Source organism: Rhineura floridana, chromosome 2, assembly GCF_030035675.1.
Source record: "Rhineura floridana isolate rRhiFlo1 chromosome 2, rRhiFlo1.hap2, whole genome shotgun sequence".
Taxonomy (NCBI): domain Eukaryota; kingdom Metazoa; phylum Chordata; class Lepidosauria; order Squamata; family Rhineuridae; genus Rhineura; species Rhineura floridana.
Genome location: NC_084481.1, coordinates 46,601,164 through 46,617,605, shown reverse-complemented (window position 1 = coordinate 46,617,605; position 16,442 = coordinate 46,601,164). Strand labels below are relative to the sequence as shown.

Here is a 16,442-nt window from a genome sequence, read left to right as displayed (position 1 = left end):
CCATGGAAGGCTCAGGTGTTGGAAGTGTCCTCCTAGGTTTTAAATTGTGGAAGATCTATATTCCTGTTACGTTGCCTTTTTGCCAGTTTGGTAGGGAGAGGGAATTTTCTCTCTTGGGGAGGAGTGGTGTGCACATGTGTTTGCCCTCCATTTGTCACACTGGCATACTACTTAAAAGTAAGAAAAGAGAAGGACATAGACTGAAAGGCCTTGGCTCCTAGGCCATGGATGGGGATCCTGATGCCCTCCAGATATTCCCATTATTCTTCACCATGGGCCATGCTGGTTGCTGCTGATGGTTCCATTACAAAGGCAGCTCTTAAATGTATTTATTTAAAGCATGGTTACCCTGCTCTCTAGCAAAAAAAAAGCTCCCAGATCAATCTGCCAACCCTATCAGTCTCAGTCAGGAAAACAAACTGAGGAATTGAGGGTTGAGCCCCCTCCCTGGGCCCCAAGCACTTGTCAATCAACTTCAACATTCCTGTCTATTGGATCCAATGGAGATGGGTCCACTCATGCGTCTGCATCATGCACTAGCTGAGAGGGGAAGACAAATTGAATCATGTCCAGTAATGGTGTAATCCTAGAATGTAAAATGAACCAGAGAGATGTGTTCACCTGCTGTTTGTCCTAATAGCAAATTCCTGACAGGAAAATACTTTCCAATAGAACTGACTGTTGATTGTCAAAAGCCTCTTTCAGTTATTGGTGATGTATAAATCCCACTAGATTATCTCTGACTGACTGAAGATTAATGAGCAATATCTGCAGTCAACTCGTATTATCAGCTCAGCATTCTGTGAAAATAATGGGACTGAGTGGATGAACTTTTTTTTACCAGTTCACAGTGGCACACTTTGTATTTTAATGTATGCTGAAGAGTCAGTCAGTGAGTGAGTGTGTGGATAGTTTGTTTTTTTACATATTCCTACACTGTATTTATGGAAAACAGAAACAGTTAAGTGAAGAGAATAGACTACTAAGAAGCTTATGGCTGTCTCCAGAATATCATTACTTTAACTTCAGTCAAATTTATGTATATGTTTTCTGAGTTTTGGTTGGATGACAGATGGTATTTTTAGAGTGATCATATTTTGAGGTCAATATTTAAAGGATTTTAGAAAATGGCCACCTCAGTAATATGATTTATTGGTTTATTTAATTTATTTAGAAGGAAGAAGTTAGATTCATGTAAAATACAGCCATGTATTTTCAGTAAAGGCCTTGGCAGTTTCTAGGCTAGGGGTGAGGAATCTGTGGCCCTCCAGATGTTGCTGAACAACTCCCATTATCTCTGACCATTGGCAATGCTAGCTGCTGCTGCTGCTGGAAGTTGCAAGTCCAACATCTGGAGGACAATTTTTCTCCAGTCCTCTTATAGACCCTTTCCATTTATTATAACTGCTTATTATACTGTATAGTCCACTGGAAGGTGGCTGCTGTTGTGGTTTCAAAATCTTGTGCAACAACTTGGGAAAGTCTTCATTCATGTGTAGGTTTTACAAGTTGTAAAACTGCCCCTTGCAAGAGCAAAACATGCGCAGTTGATTCTGGGGCAGGTTAGATGTGAGAGAGAATATGCTCTGTATTAGAGCAGAATAGGTTGCATCCCATAGATATTTCTTGTTTTAAATTCTGCAGTTGGATTGTGGCTCATATTTTGCTACCTTGTTGCCAGCAGTGGTGTGGTGGTGGTGTGTGTGTTGGCACATATTATCATATCCTGAAATGGCATGAGCTGTTGGCTCCTATTGGACGCATAATGAGAAGACCTGATTCACTAGAAAAGACAGTAATGCTGGGAAAAACAGAAGGGAGTAGAAAAAGAGGAAGGCCAAACAAGAGATGGATTGATTCCATAAAGGAAGCCACAGACCTGAACTTACAAGATCTGAACAGGGTGGTTCATGACAGATGCTCTTGGAGGTCACTGATTCATAGGGTCACCATAAGTCGCAATCAACTTGAAGGCACATACCAACAACAACAAATTGGCTCCCAAGAATTCTGATAGTGGATCGTTGGGTTAATCTCAAGAGTATGCAGGGGGAAATGATACCTGAAGAAGGATGGATGGATCAGTCTATTTCTAGTCCACGTCCATTTTGCATGTGTTCATAAATCCATTTCATCCTGTTTCTGCATCAGTCACACACACACACACACACACACAACAATCCACATTTTGGTATGTGTTTTAACCTCAAATGCACTTTTGTACGTGTTTTGGTAATTTTTTGAGCTGAAAACTATCACAAAATCTGGAAAAGCAAGAAAATCTGAAGGATAGCAGCATTCCAACCTACATGTTAACCCAGGAACTGTGAATCAGGTCAGTTTGCTTAAAAATGCAGACCTAATGAAATCCTCTAACATCCCTGTGCCTGGAATGATGTGGAGGCAATTGTGCACAAGAGCTTAACAGCAGAAATATGATGTGTTGGTGGTTGGAACTAATAGGTGGAGCTTGTTGTTATATGCCTTTAAGTCGATTATGACTTATGGCGACCCCATGAATCTTTTTTGTATATATTCATAAGCTTTTCATGGTAAGAGGTATTCAGAGGTGGTTTACTATTGCCTTCCACTAAGCCTACGGTATCCGGTATTCCCAGGAGGTCTCCCATCCAAGTACTACCCAGGTCTGACCCTGCTTAGCTTCTGAGATCAGACGAGATCTGGCATGTTCAGGGTAGTAGGGCCGTAGGTAGGTAGAACTTAGACAGAGATAAAATTCTGCTTGACTTTTGGAATCACATATTGCCATGCATTAAGAATAATTAATGTTATAGAGGTGGTTGATGTGAGAGTTGTAGGGATGGAGCAAATATTCGAAAAGGGGAAGGGCTTAAATTTTTTTAAAGTGTTTTCAACTCCTTTAGAATCTGGTCCAGAACATTTCAAAACCCAACTGGAAACAAAAAGGAGCCATTTTCCAGGCTACCCATTAGCGTTTTCCTCCATATCCCCCCCCCCAAGCTAAGCTAAGGGGAGGAGGAGAAACACAAACGCTTCAACGTTGCCTAGGGGTGGGGCGGTAACTGGAGGTGAGAAGGAGCTCATCTCACTAGTTGCACAGGCAGAAATACCTAATCATTGTTTTCGTTTGAGACAAACGGAGATGTTCACCCATCTCTAGATAGATGCCTGTCCCGGAGAAAGCCATGAAAGGTGTTGAACATAGGAGGACATGCTGGCTGTCATATGATGAAGTAGTGTGTGTGTTTGTTATGTGCCTTCAAGTCAATTACGGCTTATGGGGACCCTATGAATCAGCAACCTCCAAAAGCATCTGTCATGAACCACCCTGTTCAGACCTGTAAGTTCAGGACTGTGGTTTCCATGGAATCAATCCATCTCTTGTTTGGTCTTCCTCTTTTTCTACTCCCTTCTGTTTTTCCCAGCATTATTGTAGTGCATAAAGTAAAATACCTGGATCCAGTCTTCAGGAATGTACTCATATGTTTTCAGAATAGGGGCGTTAAAAGCAATCTAGATTTAACTGGCATGAACATGGAAACAAAACGCTGAACTTGCTTTTCCATTCAGATTGATTATTGCCATTAGCAATGAAAATCAAAATGCAACACACAACAGCAGGAGGATCAGATCCAAAACCTTTACTGTGGAAAGCTTTGGAGAGAACTTGGTATTTTTTTAATCTTGCTATTTCCCAATATGTGAAGAAAACAATAAATACTTCATTGATTTGGTGGTTGTAGATTCATCCTTGAATAAATAGCCTTAAATGCAATCATGGGGAATGGAGGGGGAGAGCTGTCTTGCTGTTTGAATCATTAAACTACTTGATATGATAAATGGAATTATCTAATCCCTCTTTTGTAGCTTTTAATGTTTGCTTTCCTTAAGAAAATATAAAAAGTGATTAAATTTGGATTGCTTTACACCTCGTTTGTACTTTGTAGGAGGGCAGGGGAGAGAGCAATGCTACTGCCAATGAATGCTTAATGTCAGGATGCAGGATTGGGGTCCTGGCACTTCAGAGGATGAGGAGGGGGAGGAGATCATTTTCCCAGAGTTGTGTGAAGAAGAACCAGAGGAGGGGGGAGGAATCCCAGAGTTAGTGTTGCCCAGCAGTAAAGACCTTGAAGCTCTAGCCGACACAGATACAGACACAGACTCTTCCCAGGAACTTCCCACGCTCACCCCCCTTCCCAGGTCAGAGCAGTTAGAAACGGAAGGAGGGGGAATTCCACTCCCTCCTCAGCCAGAGAAAAGCCCGCCTGATGGGCATGGTGTCCACCCCCCTCTTTCCCCAATACCAGAGGTAGAATCCTCAGAAGGGGAGGGGGCAGCGCCTCCCCCTTCACCATGAACCCGGAGAAAACAAAAAAGAGCAAGAGGGAGAGAGAGGAGGGGTGTGGAAGAGAGCACCTTGAGGCGGAGTGAGAGAATTTGTGCCAGAAAGCCCCCTTTATAAGAGTCAAGGGGAGCAGGGATTCCTTGTTCTGTCAACTCTCTTGCATGTCGCTGGACACGTGTTATTGTGTTGCTTCATGAGAAGACGTAGTTTCTGTTTGGATATTACTTTAATAAAGACTGAATTGCTTTCACCCACTGGTCTGGTTCCTGAGTCCAGTCCTGGACACGACACTTAAGCACATTGGGACACTGCTGGAAGAAAAATGGAGCTACTACTCTGGCCTCTTCTAAAAAAAAATGTTCTTGTGGCCAGATTTTCTGGTGTTTTATAAAAGACCCTGTCTGCACATGAAAGTTCATTGCCTTGAAGATTGTAACATCAGGTGGTAACTTACAATGGCCATTTTGCACATGTGGATAGAGGTTCCATCACCTCAAACACAAAACCTTTCCTGGTGGCTGTTCATGTCTTCTGCAGCAAGCTGCTGGATAGCCCCCCCTCCCTCTAGTCCATCGAAGGTCTCCTTCAGATGTCACCATTACCCACTTTCTGGGGTAATTATCCACTTCCTGGTGCTTTGTACGTTGTCTGCAAACAGATCGGGGAAATCCATTTTCACTACAAAATTTGAACTTCTGATTTCATTTTGGAGTGTTTTGTTTTCTGTGTTTTTCTTTTTAATTCTGCCTCGCTCTTTGGTGGTCTTATTTCTAGAGCAGCTAACAACCCTGTGGCATAAATGAAAACCAATGACCTCAAAGACCAGAGAGAAACAAGAAAAGCAAAAAGTTAAAATTACAGAAGCTCAATGCAGCCTAAAACCCAGTGCATAGTTCTAAATGGCCTGGGTCAATAAAAAAAAGTTTTGGCCTGGTGCTAAAACAGTGGTAAGTTTTGAGACCTGGCAAACCTTTCTGGGGAAAGCATTCCAAAGGTGGGATGCCACAACTGAGAGAGCCCTCTCCAGTCACTACCTGCCTCACTTTAGAAAGTGGGAACACTTTGAGGACCCCCTTAGTTATGAGGGGAGCTGGATCCCAGGGTGTGTGGGGCTTTATAGCCAGAAAAAAGGAGTAGGGGAGAAAATCCCAAAATAGTATGAGAAAATACAAGCCCAGGGCGTTTCACTCTCTACTATATTTAGCCTTTGTCAGGGACTACAAGAACACCACATTTAATTACATGAAAATAAATAATCATAAATGTCAACAAAGAATACAGTATTAAATACAATTGTTTCATGTGTAATTTTTGTTTGTTAATATGTACATGAAATTAAAACTGTAGAGATCTCTAGTAGCAAAAATGCTGAAGTCTTTAGTAACAACTAAAAATTGAAAACTGAAGACACACACACACACACACATATCTCAAAATATACAAATACATGTGTTTCTCTTTTACCATTAGGAAGTTATATGTGTCTCAGTAAAAAAGGAAGGATCGTCTAGAATTTTTATAATCTATGAGGATGAAACTCTAATTACGCATTAAGCCCACAAGGGGTCAGAGTTTTTAATTCTAATATCTATAACATCTCTTTCCTTAGCAGGATTTAGTTATCTTCAGTATTTAATTTTTCTAAAACCCCAAACCTGAAGTCTGAAGGAGAATGATTACATTCTATGAAATGCTCGACCAAATAAGCCCCCAGGTTCTTATTTCTGATGTTTCTAAGGGGTTCACCTCTGCGCTTCTTAACCATTTTGGAAGTTTTTCTGTCAAGCATAGAAAATATTTTTCCATTTATAACACTGCTCATGTAATCTATGTTATTCAATGGACTTGTCAGAAAATCTATGTGGGAAAAATACTTAATGGTAAAAACAGGTGGAAAGGGCTGCTTTGGGTAATGGTTCTCAAAGGGCCATGAGGATGATGGTAAGCTAATGCTCTCTGAGACGTTCTTTTCACTTCATCGCTAGGTGGCTTCCTGGGGGGTGGGGATACTCAAGAGAGGAGCGAAGCAGAGGCATCATAATTGGTTATAAAAGCTTTTGTATTCTTGCTTTAATGTTGTTTGGTTCTTTTAAGTGCTTCTTAAAAATATGTCTCTACTAAGATATTGACTGCATTCTAATCTACATAGACTGCTATATGTTTATCTATAAATTAAAAATTCAGAATATGTTTATATTGTATTTATTTATTTTTACATCTAAGACTAAATGTTGGAAAACCCAAATATGTGTAGAAATGCTTAATGTTGTTTCTCTCTTTACCTCAGGACTTTAGCATCATGTTTACACATCACATCGTAACAGTCTTTTTGCTAACCTTCTCCTATACTATCAATTTCACACGAATTGGATGCCTGACTCTGTGTCTTCATGATGCAGTTGACATTGTGCTGGAGGTAAGAGAGATTGATTCATTATCTTTGCCTGTCCAAAGCATTTCTTCAAGAACAAAGACTGTTCTAAGATAGCACATGAAAGCTTATGCTCTATTGACATTTATCTCAGAGGTGCTAGTTGACCAGCTGTGCAGTCCTGCTTCCTTAAGGACCATGAACACAATATACTCTTGAGTAAATTGTTTTCATTTGGGCTGCAGTTGTCAAACATGGCCATCCAGTGAGTTCTAATCGGAAATCATTTACCCAGAAGACTTGATGATAAACCATCTTGGATGTCGGAGTTCATAGGACCTCTGCGTTTAACTAACTTCTATAAAGTAATGCTACATATAATGTAATTGCTGATACCTGGGAAAAGTCTATATAATTTGCAAGCCTCTTAATGCTTCAGAGATACAGGTGTATCTTACATACAGTATGTATGCTTGGCAGTAATTCTTTGTATGTGGATTGTAATACTTGAGTATGAGTGGTTATGCGTTTATTTATTAGCAGCAGCCCAGGGCATGAGTGGTTAGTTAACAGAGATAATGTACGAGGCTCTGAATGATAGTAGTTGTTGTGTGGAATAGTGAGATTGATGAGCGGTTGCATGAATAGTGTGTGTTGTGTTGGTTGGGATTTTACATTGTGCTGCCTTGTAATGCTGTGACTTTATGTATATGTATATTATGTTTATGGATATTGTTTATGTATTTTTGTTTTTATGTAACCATTTGACATGGTTTTTATTGTGCTTATTATATTTATGGATTTTTACCTACTGTAAACCGTTTTGAGATCTTCAGATACTATGTAGTCTATCTATGGAAATAATAAATAAAATACCATTTTTATTCTGGGAGATCCCTGTGAGAATATAAAAACCTTCCCAGGCAGGGGTTCACTTCCCCTGAAAAAGCAGGTACACAGTCCAGAGACATTATTTGACCCAACACTTTCCTTGGGTATATAGGCAGCAATGAAGCCTGTTTTTTTATCAGCATAGGCCAATTCACCAGCTGTGGCCTGTACTGGTGAAGACAGAACTGGCCACAGTTATTCATGTCCTAGTTGGTCCAAAATATGGCAGCCAGACTAATGTCTAGGACACAAAGATTGGAGCACATTCATCTAATCATGTCATCTTCATTGTGCTGCTCTTGGCCTTAATAACTGGGCTCTAGGCTACTTCAGGAACCGCCTGTTCCCACATGAGCCTGCCCAGCACTTAAGTTGGCTGCAGAGGCCTTGCTCTCTATCCCACCCTTGTATGAGATGAGACAGGGAGATGAGACAGGGCCTTTTTGGTGGTAGTGCCAAGCCTATGGAATACCCAATTGCTTTTCATGCAAGTTTTTTTAAGCTGTTTTCACTGCATGCAATTCTGTGCATGACATGTTCACTCAGAAGTATCTCTCTTATTCTTCTACAGGATTTACTGCCATGTTAAGTGTGTATAGAACTGCAGCCTTAGAATTTGTCTTTTTATTGCTTTTAATATAGTTTGTATTTGTAACACTCTTAATACAAATACAAACTATATTATACTATATTGTACTAATATACTATATTAAACTATATTGTATTATACTTATAATATAGTTTGTATTTGTAATTGTGGGTTTTTCTGATTTTTTTTTAACAGAAAAGTAAGCTAAAATGTCTGTTTTTTTGTTTGCGTACTGGCTTTTTGTTTAGCTGTCCTGGACAAACCATAAAATGGAAATGGACTGCCTTCAAGTCGATCCCGACTTATGGCGACCCTATGAATAGGGTTTTCATGGTAAGCGGTATTCAGAGGTGGTTTACCATTGCCTTCCTCTGAAGCTGAGAGGCAGTGACTGGCCCAAGATCACCCAGTGAGCTTCATACTTTGTTAGTCTGGAGAGAGCTAAACATGAGCCCATGGTTGGGTGACACACCAAGCTCCAAGCCAGGACTTAGCTCAGTACAGCAGCAAAATGGCCAGGGAAGAACAAAGTAGTTGTGATCTCCTCTCCCAGATCCAGCACAATTACGTGTTTGTGCTAATCCATAGTTTGGCTTAGCGTGACATGCAAACCAGGCCACTGTGTGAAGCATCGGACTGGAAGAGGTAAGAGAATGAAGAATTCATGCTGATGTTCTATGTATATTTGGATATTAATTGTCTAGTACAGTATGTGCAAGATTTTTTTAGCTTGTTTTTATAAAGGAGATAACCCATGTTCCTTCTTTGTTACAGGCAGCCAAAATGGCAAACTATTGCAAGTATCAAAGATTGTGCGATTTCCTCTTCCTCATGTTTGCTGTTGTTTTCATTATTACAAGGCTTGGACTGTATCCCTTGTGGTGAGTAAATTTACCACTTCCATGGAACAACAAGTCTGGTATAGCACATACTGGCTTCTGCCTGTTGTTCTTACTGTCAAATGTATTAAAGATTGTTGTTGTTGTTATATGCCTTCAAGTTGATTACGACTTATGGCAAACCTTTGAATCAGCTACCTCCAATAAACCACCCTGTTCAGATCTTGTAAGTTCAGGTCTGTGCTTCCTTTATGGAATCAATCCATCTCTTGCGTGGTCTTCCTCTTTTACTACTCCCTTCTATTTTCCCCAGCATTATTGTCTTTTCTAGTGAATCATGTCTTCTTATTATGTGTCCAAAGTATGATAACCTCAGTTTCATCATTTCAGCTTCTAGTGAACACTAAAGTCAGAATCATTCAGACCATGGTATTCCCAATCTCTTTGTATGGATGTGAAAGTTGGACAGTGAAAAAAATGGATAAAAGAAAAATCAACTCATTTGAAATGTGGTGTTGGAGGAGAGCTTTGCGCATACCATGGGCCGTGAAAAACAAATAATTGGGTGTTAGAACAAATTAAACCAGAACTATATTGAAGATATGGGATTGATATAAAAAACTTCTCAGCCTGAGACCATCTCCTATTGAATCAATTTTGGATATAATGAGATGTGATATTTTGAGTTTTAGAATGTGGAAACAATTTAAATTGTTTAGGTTACAAGACTTAGTAAATCAAGGGCAAATGGTTACATATGTAGAAGTTAAGAGACAGATGCAAGGCAGTAACCCTCCTTGGTTTGAATACTTCCAAGTTAGATCTAAAGTTCAAGGTTATATAAGAGTACTTAATCAAATCAGAGAAACAACAATTTGAGAAGGCTGTATTAAATAAAAACAAACATAGACTGGCAAAACTATACTGTTTTTTAAATTTTTAACTGTTTATGTACTGTTTTATCTTGTACGTCACCCAGAGTGGCTGGACAACCAGCCAGATGGGCGACTAACAAATTTAATAATAAAAATAAATAAAAATATCATTTATTATTGGAGTACAATACAGAAGATGAGCAAGTAAAAGAATATATGGTGAAATGGGACATTGAGGAAAATATACCAATGTATAGGACAAGTTATGGATAACTGGACATACATTTTAATTGAACTTGGGGATAAGAGAGAATTGCTGTAAAATCATGTCCTGGTGGTATATGACCCCAGTGAAAATAAAAACTATCCACTTATTTATTGGAAATGCCGGAAAGAAAGAGGACGTTTCTTCCACATTTGGTGGAAGTGCGAAGTGGCTGAGACAATGTTTCCCAACTTTTTTTGCTATGTGGCCCAACTGGCTTTTGGCCTGACATGTCATGGCCTAGTGCGGATCATAGCTGAGCAATTTTTTTAAACCAAAGAAATGTCAATAACAACCACAACTTAGTTCAATTTAAAAGTATTTAATGGAACAATGTTTCTCATTTGAACAATTTCTATATGAAAACAAAACATTGCAGGCATCTGCCGAATGAAAAAAAACTCAAACCAGTTTAAGCTGAAGCTACTTTAATGAGAGATGTTCTCCTGAATTTTCTGCACCAGTTTCCCAATCCTAGGTTCTGTTGTAGAAAGCGCACATCTAAGATCTGCCTCACATTCAAGGCGGTTCTGAGCCTTTGTCTTCAGCTGCACCAACGTTGAGAAGCCTGATTCACAAAGATAAGTCGTTGCAAAGGGCAGGAGCTTCCGCAGGCATTCCTTTGCAATGTTGGGGTAGCTTCCCATCATTTTTGGCCAAAACTCATAGACAGAGGAAGCTTCAAAGACATCTCTGCATCCAGAATCATTTTGAAGTTCAATCAGTTCATCTTGCAGGTCATCCTGGACGTCACTAAATTTTACAAGAAAAGGATTCCTCATGAGCGCCAATCCTTCTCTCCCAATTTCTGGAAAGTACTGCAGAAATTTTTCTCGGAGACAGCTGAGGTGTGTCACAACATCCTTTGCAATGCCAGGATCCAACGCATCATTAATAGTGACTGTTGAAAGAGATTCGAACATGGCAAAGTTCCCTTCCTCAGCCTTTCGTTTCCAGTTTTCAAGCTTCTGTATAAATGCACTGAGAGTGTCAATGAACTGAATGATAGTTGTTCCCTTTCCTTGCAGCTTTAGATTCAGTCTGTTCAGTTGATCAAAAATATCCACAAGGTATGCGCAGTGAAAGACCCACAGCTTTTCATGGAAGGAAGCTTCAATTTTGTGCTTTTCTTGCATCTGTAGGAAACTCTGCAACTCTTCCCGGAGTTCAAACACTCGTGCCACAACATTGCCTTTTGATAACCAACGCACCTTGCTGTAGTAGAGCAGGTTCTTATGCTCTGAATCTATTTCTGTGCACAATTGCTTGAACAGTCGGGAATTCAAAGCACTACTTTTCATGTAGTTCACAATTTTGATGACTTGTTCAAGAACATCCTGAAGATGAGATGGAAGGGTTTTTGAAGCAAGAGCTTGCCGATAAATCAGACAGTGAACACCAATGATTCCTGGAGATCGATCTTGAACTAGCGTTTGGAAGCCACTTTTGGCTCCTAGCATAGCTGGGGCGCCATCGGTGCACACTCCACATAGATTGTGCCAGTTCAGTCCCTCATGGTCAAAGAACTCTGATACTATTTCCATCACATCCACAGCTCTGGTATTTCTTTCAAGAGAACGGCAGAATAAGAATTCTTCCTTGATGGAATCACCCTTCACATACCGAACAAAGACAAGAAGCTGGGAACAGGATGAAGCATCTGTGGATTCATCCAACTGAATTGAGAACAATCTTAAATGCAGCGTCTTTGATTTCAGCAATCACCTGTTTTATGTCGCTAGACAAGTCAGCAATCCTTCTTTGAACCGTATTATTCGATAAAGAAATTTTGTTGAACTTTTTTTCAGCTTCTTCTCCAAGCAGAATACGAGCCATCTTCAGAGCACATGGCTTGATCAGAGTCTCTCCGACTGTGGGAGGTTTCTTCCGTTGCGCAATGAGGAAGCTGATGGCATAAGAAGCTTCCATAAAACGCTTGTCTTGCTGAAACAATGCTCCACTTTGATCCAAGTGCTGGCGCTTCACGTTCTCTTCCATTTGCTTGAAGTAGTCGACATCCTTATGTTGATGTTGTGGATGCATCTTCTCTAAATGGAGCTTCAACTTCGATGGGTGCAAAGAGTGATTTCCGAGAACTTTCTGGCACAGGACGCATTGTCCCTTTAATTCTCCACGATCATGGAAGGATGTGAATCCAAACTTTATGTATTGCTCAGCCGCTAAGACATATTGGAAGAAAATTAAATCTCATATAGGCAGGATTTTGGGATATTCCATTTCATCCTGTATTATTTTTATTAAATTATTTAGAAAGCTCAGTATGGAAGGATCATCTAGAATTGTTTTTTTATATGTTTGCTGCTGCTAGAATACTGATGATGATGATGATGATGATGAACCGCCTTCAAGTCGATTCCGACTTATGGCGACCCTATGAATAGGGTTTTCATGGTAAGCGGTATTCAGGGGTGGTTTACCATTGCCTTCCTCTGAGGCTGAGAGGCAGTGACTGGCCCAAGGTCACCCAGTGAGCTTCATGGCTATGTGGGGATTCAAACCCTGGTCTCCCAGGTCATAGTCCAACACTCTAACTACTATGCCACACTGGCTCTCTGCTAGAATACTATATGCAGCTAAATGGAGAGTGGTGATAATTGCCACAATAAAAGAGTGGTATGATAAAATATGGGAGTATGCATTGATGGCAAAATTAACTTATTATATAAGATTTAGAAAATATAATTATAGAGAGAGTGTGTGTTTGGCAAAGTGGCAGAATTTTTTAAAATTGTTGTATACATGGAATACTTCAAAACAATACTTATGGTTTTTCTATGTTTTTTGTTACTTTTAGTTTGTTTATGATTGTACATTGCATTGGCTTGCATTGGAAATAACATTTTTTTTAAAAAAAAAAAGAAAGCTACTTTTACTATGAATGGAATGTGTCTCCATTTTGTGTGAAACAAAAGATAATGTTCTCTGCAGAACTGAGCTCTTGCTTAGTTGAATGTGTAGGCTGCTGAGAAGTCTATGTGTCTGGTTTTCCAGAAAGACAGAAATGAGAAGACGTGTTATGGGTTAACACTGTGCAGCAGCTCAAGGTCAGAGACTGCAGCTGGCATGAAACAGAACCTCTATAAAGCCTTGAAAGTGAAACTACAAGGTGTGGGGGGTGAGGTGTTAGAAGAGCTAGGAAAGTATTCGGGTCTGTATCTGTGAGAGAAATCCTGTCAGTAAAGACTCTTAACAAGTAACGGTCTGTGTGTGGATATCTTTCGGCTGGTTCTATTCTTACTGGGCACAGGGCTGGTACACTCTAGCAATACGCTGCTGCAACAGAATGCTTCCAGCAGCAATGCTAACCCACGTCTGTAGTTAGTGGGTCAGAAGGCTGTATCTCAGATTGTGACTCTTGGGTAGCAAGGCAAGTAGAATTTTTTTTTTGTCCTCAGTGTGCCTACAGGTATCACATGAATATTTGGTTTATAATAGTATAATGTATTTTTGCGTTTCACAGTAGACTGCAGGAAAAGCAGGACTGTTTAATATTTTTATTGAGCATCAGAGAAGGTGGCTCTAAGACCTTTCCATGGGCGAAGTTCAGAAGAACTGAGAACCCACAATTTATATTTCTGGAGAATGACAGAAATCCTGAAGAACAATATGCCATGGCATTAATTTGACTTTGTCCAAGTTTTTAATTTTTGGATATGCAAAAATGCTAACTTTTGTAAATGAGCTGTCCTGACTTATATTTTCTCACCAATTGGTATCAACAAATCTGCCTCATTTGCATGCACTGCTAAATCATAGTCTAGCGTTACAGGGATAGGTTGCAGCAAGCCTCAGGCTCATGTGCTCTCCGCTTTGGCACAGTCGTAAGAAGCTCAGAATTGTTTGTTTCCACATTAGAGAGCTTGTCATGTTACCGGAACCTGGACAAACTGATTAATCTTGATGGTGGTTAGTGGAAAGAAGCCAATTTCAAACAATACTTTATAAAATTGGCTTCTTTTCACAAACCACTATTAAGATTAACCACAGTTTAGAGTATAGACATAATGCTAACATAGTTATTCTAAAACCTTAACAGAAGCTCCTTATTTATTCCTTGTGACTGCACTGGAGGGGAGAGGAATGTACAAGCCCAAGGTTTGCTGCAGGCTATCCTCATAATGCTAAACCATGGTTTAGTATTACTTGAGAACCAAGCCATTGTTGATGGGAACATTCCATTGGATGTAACAGCATTCTGCTAAGGATTTTTAAATAACCCTTTATTAACATGTGCTTTCTTGGGGCCTGTGCTTTCTGAATACCTTTGTGACCCTGTGTTTTGTGCTTTTAAAGTCGCTGAAATTTTTATAATTGCCATTTGTGATGTTAACCATAAACTCTGTTGAGGACAAAGTATTGTCAGTGAAAAGGTTTGTAAACAGATAAGCAGTGTTGATAGATGAGACAGGTTAATCACAACACACTGTATAAACACATTCCTTGTATTGGCATAATCTAAGTAATATACAGTATAGCCCTATTGATCTAACCAGGAGTTAAAAAGACCCTCTATGCTGGTTTTGTGCTTTCTTCAATTACTGTTTTTTCTTACTAGCATTAGGACAGGCTTGCCCTTTCAAGGACTGCATTTGCCAAGGACTGTAATATGGGAAGGAAAGGGTCTGCCGCACCTTTTAAAAATGCAATTCTTTTTTTTTGTTTGGATAAAATTCACTGCAAAAGAGCAAACTAAAATGTTTGAACTTTTCCTTCTGCCAACAACAGATCTACTTCTCAGGATGGTTCATATGCATCCAGGTTACACTGCTCATTTTTTCTTCACCATCTGTAGTTGATATGAAGGCATTGTGCCAAACTACCACTGCTTAGTTTTATGCCTTGGGATGTCTAGCCCAGAATAGTTTTAATGACTGAAACTTGCCTGATCTTGTCTTATTTATCATGGAAATCAAGGCTGCAGAATGGTTACACAGGGGTATGTCTTTAGCCTTCCAGCAGTTGCTGAACTATAACTCACACCAGCCCTACCAAGCATAACCAGGGACCAGGAATGATGGGGAATGTAGTTCAGCAACATCCGGAGGATCAAAGGTTCCCTAATCCTGTTCTAAGATTGCAAAAGGTTAGGAAATGACAGACAGCTTTTAACATTGGAAATGTATGGCCTCCAGCCAGCAGTTTTGTAGAGCCTCAAGTCAATGTGTTGGCTCCCATCCTCAACCGGTGAAACCCACTAGTGCTGTCACCACCATATAAAAAATAGTTTTGTAAGAGAAAGAGACATATAGAAAACTGTGGCTGCTTTGCTCCTCTCCTGGTCTTGTTGCTGCCATGCTACTTGGGAGCAAAGGCAGAGTTTGGCTTAGTGTTACATCTGAAACTGGGCTTGTGGTTTGTCTCCCCCAAAACAGTAAGAGTATGAGCAGTAAGCCAGGAGCAAACCTTGGTTACAGCTTGTGGTTGTTTGGAGCAAGACAAATTACGAGCCCAGGTTTGGATGTAATGCTAAGCCATGGCAGGAGCAAGGAGGACTGAAATAGCTGCAGTTTTCTAAATATGCACCAGCACACTCTTTCATTCACGTTGTCATTTGGCTCAGCATTATTAGAATTAGAATTGTTAGAATTGCTTAATATGTTTTTTAATAATGTTTGTAACCCTTTTTTAAAGTTGCTGTTTTTTAAAAAAATGTTTTAACGCTGTTTTGTTTTAATGTATTTTAAGATCTGTTTTTATGATGTTTTAAAGTGTTTTTAGTGCTTTGTTTGCCGCCCTGGGCTCCTGCTGGGAGGAAGGGCGGGATACAAATTAATTAATTAAATAATAATAATAATAATGTGCAAGCCAGGCCGGTATGTGTGTGAGAAGATGTCCAAATACTAAAAGAGTTCCTTTATTCTTTCACTGTATATAGTTCAGAAGAAGGAGATTTAGTACATCTTCTAACCTCTACCTGACTTAAACCAAATTCTCTGTTTTACAGTTATTATGGCCTTCCCGTCATGTCACCTTATCTTTTAAAAATAAGGAGAAATAATTTTTTTTAGAAAATTCTCTTTTGGCTTGTTTTGGAATACCTCATACCAACTCAAATAAACAAACAAAAAATTATTATAGGGATATTTTTTATTGTAGACTGCTGTGAGCAAGTTAGTGGGATATAAATTTTACTAATACTTCTTCAGATGCAAAGCCCAGCTGGATAATTAAGCTGTCACTAATTTATCTCATATTTGAAAAATGACAAAGGATGCATTTGGTAATAAGCCTTCTCTGGCAAGTATACACTTAATAAGACTGTGC

At 39.6% G+C, this 16,442-nt stretch overlaps 1 protein-coding gene and 1 pseudogene across 1 annotated transcript in view; one reads left to right on the top strand and one right to left on the bottom strand.

Moving 5' to 3' along the window:
• Nucleotides 1-16,442, top strand: part of CERS6 (ceramide synthase 6) — a 169,293-nt gene that overhangs the window by 133,243 nt on the left and 19,608 nt on the right. The window contains exons 7-8 of the mRNA XM_061608578.1: nucleotides 6,615-6,743; nucleotides 8,953-9,059. Coding sequence (XP_061464562.1) covers nucleotides 6,615-6,743; nucleotides 8,953-9,059 — 236 coding nt within the window. The remainder of the gene's footprint in view (nucleotides 1-6,614; nucleotides 6,744-8,952; nucleotides 9,060-16,442) is intronic.
• On the bottom strand, nucleotides 2,594-2,712 carry LOC133378687 (5S ribosomal RNA; annotated as a pseudogene).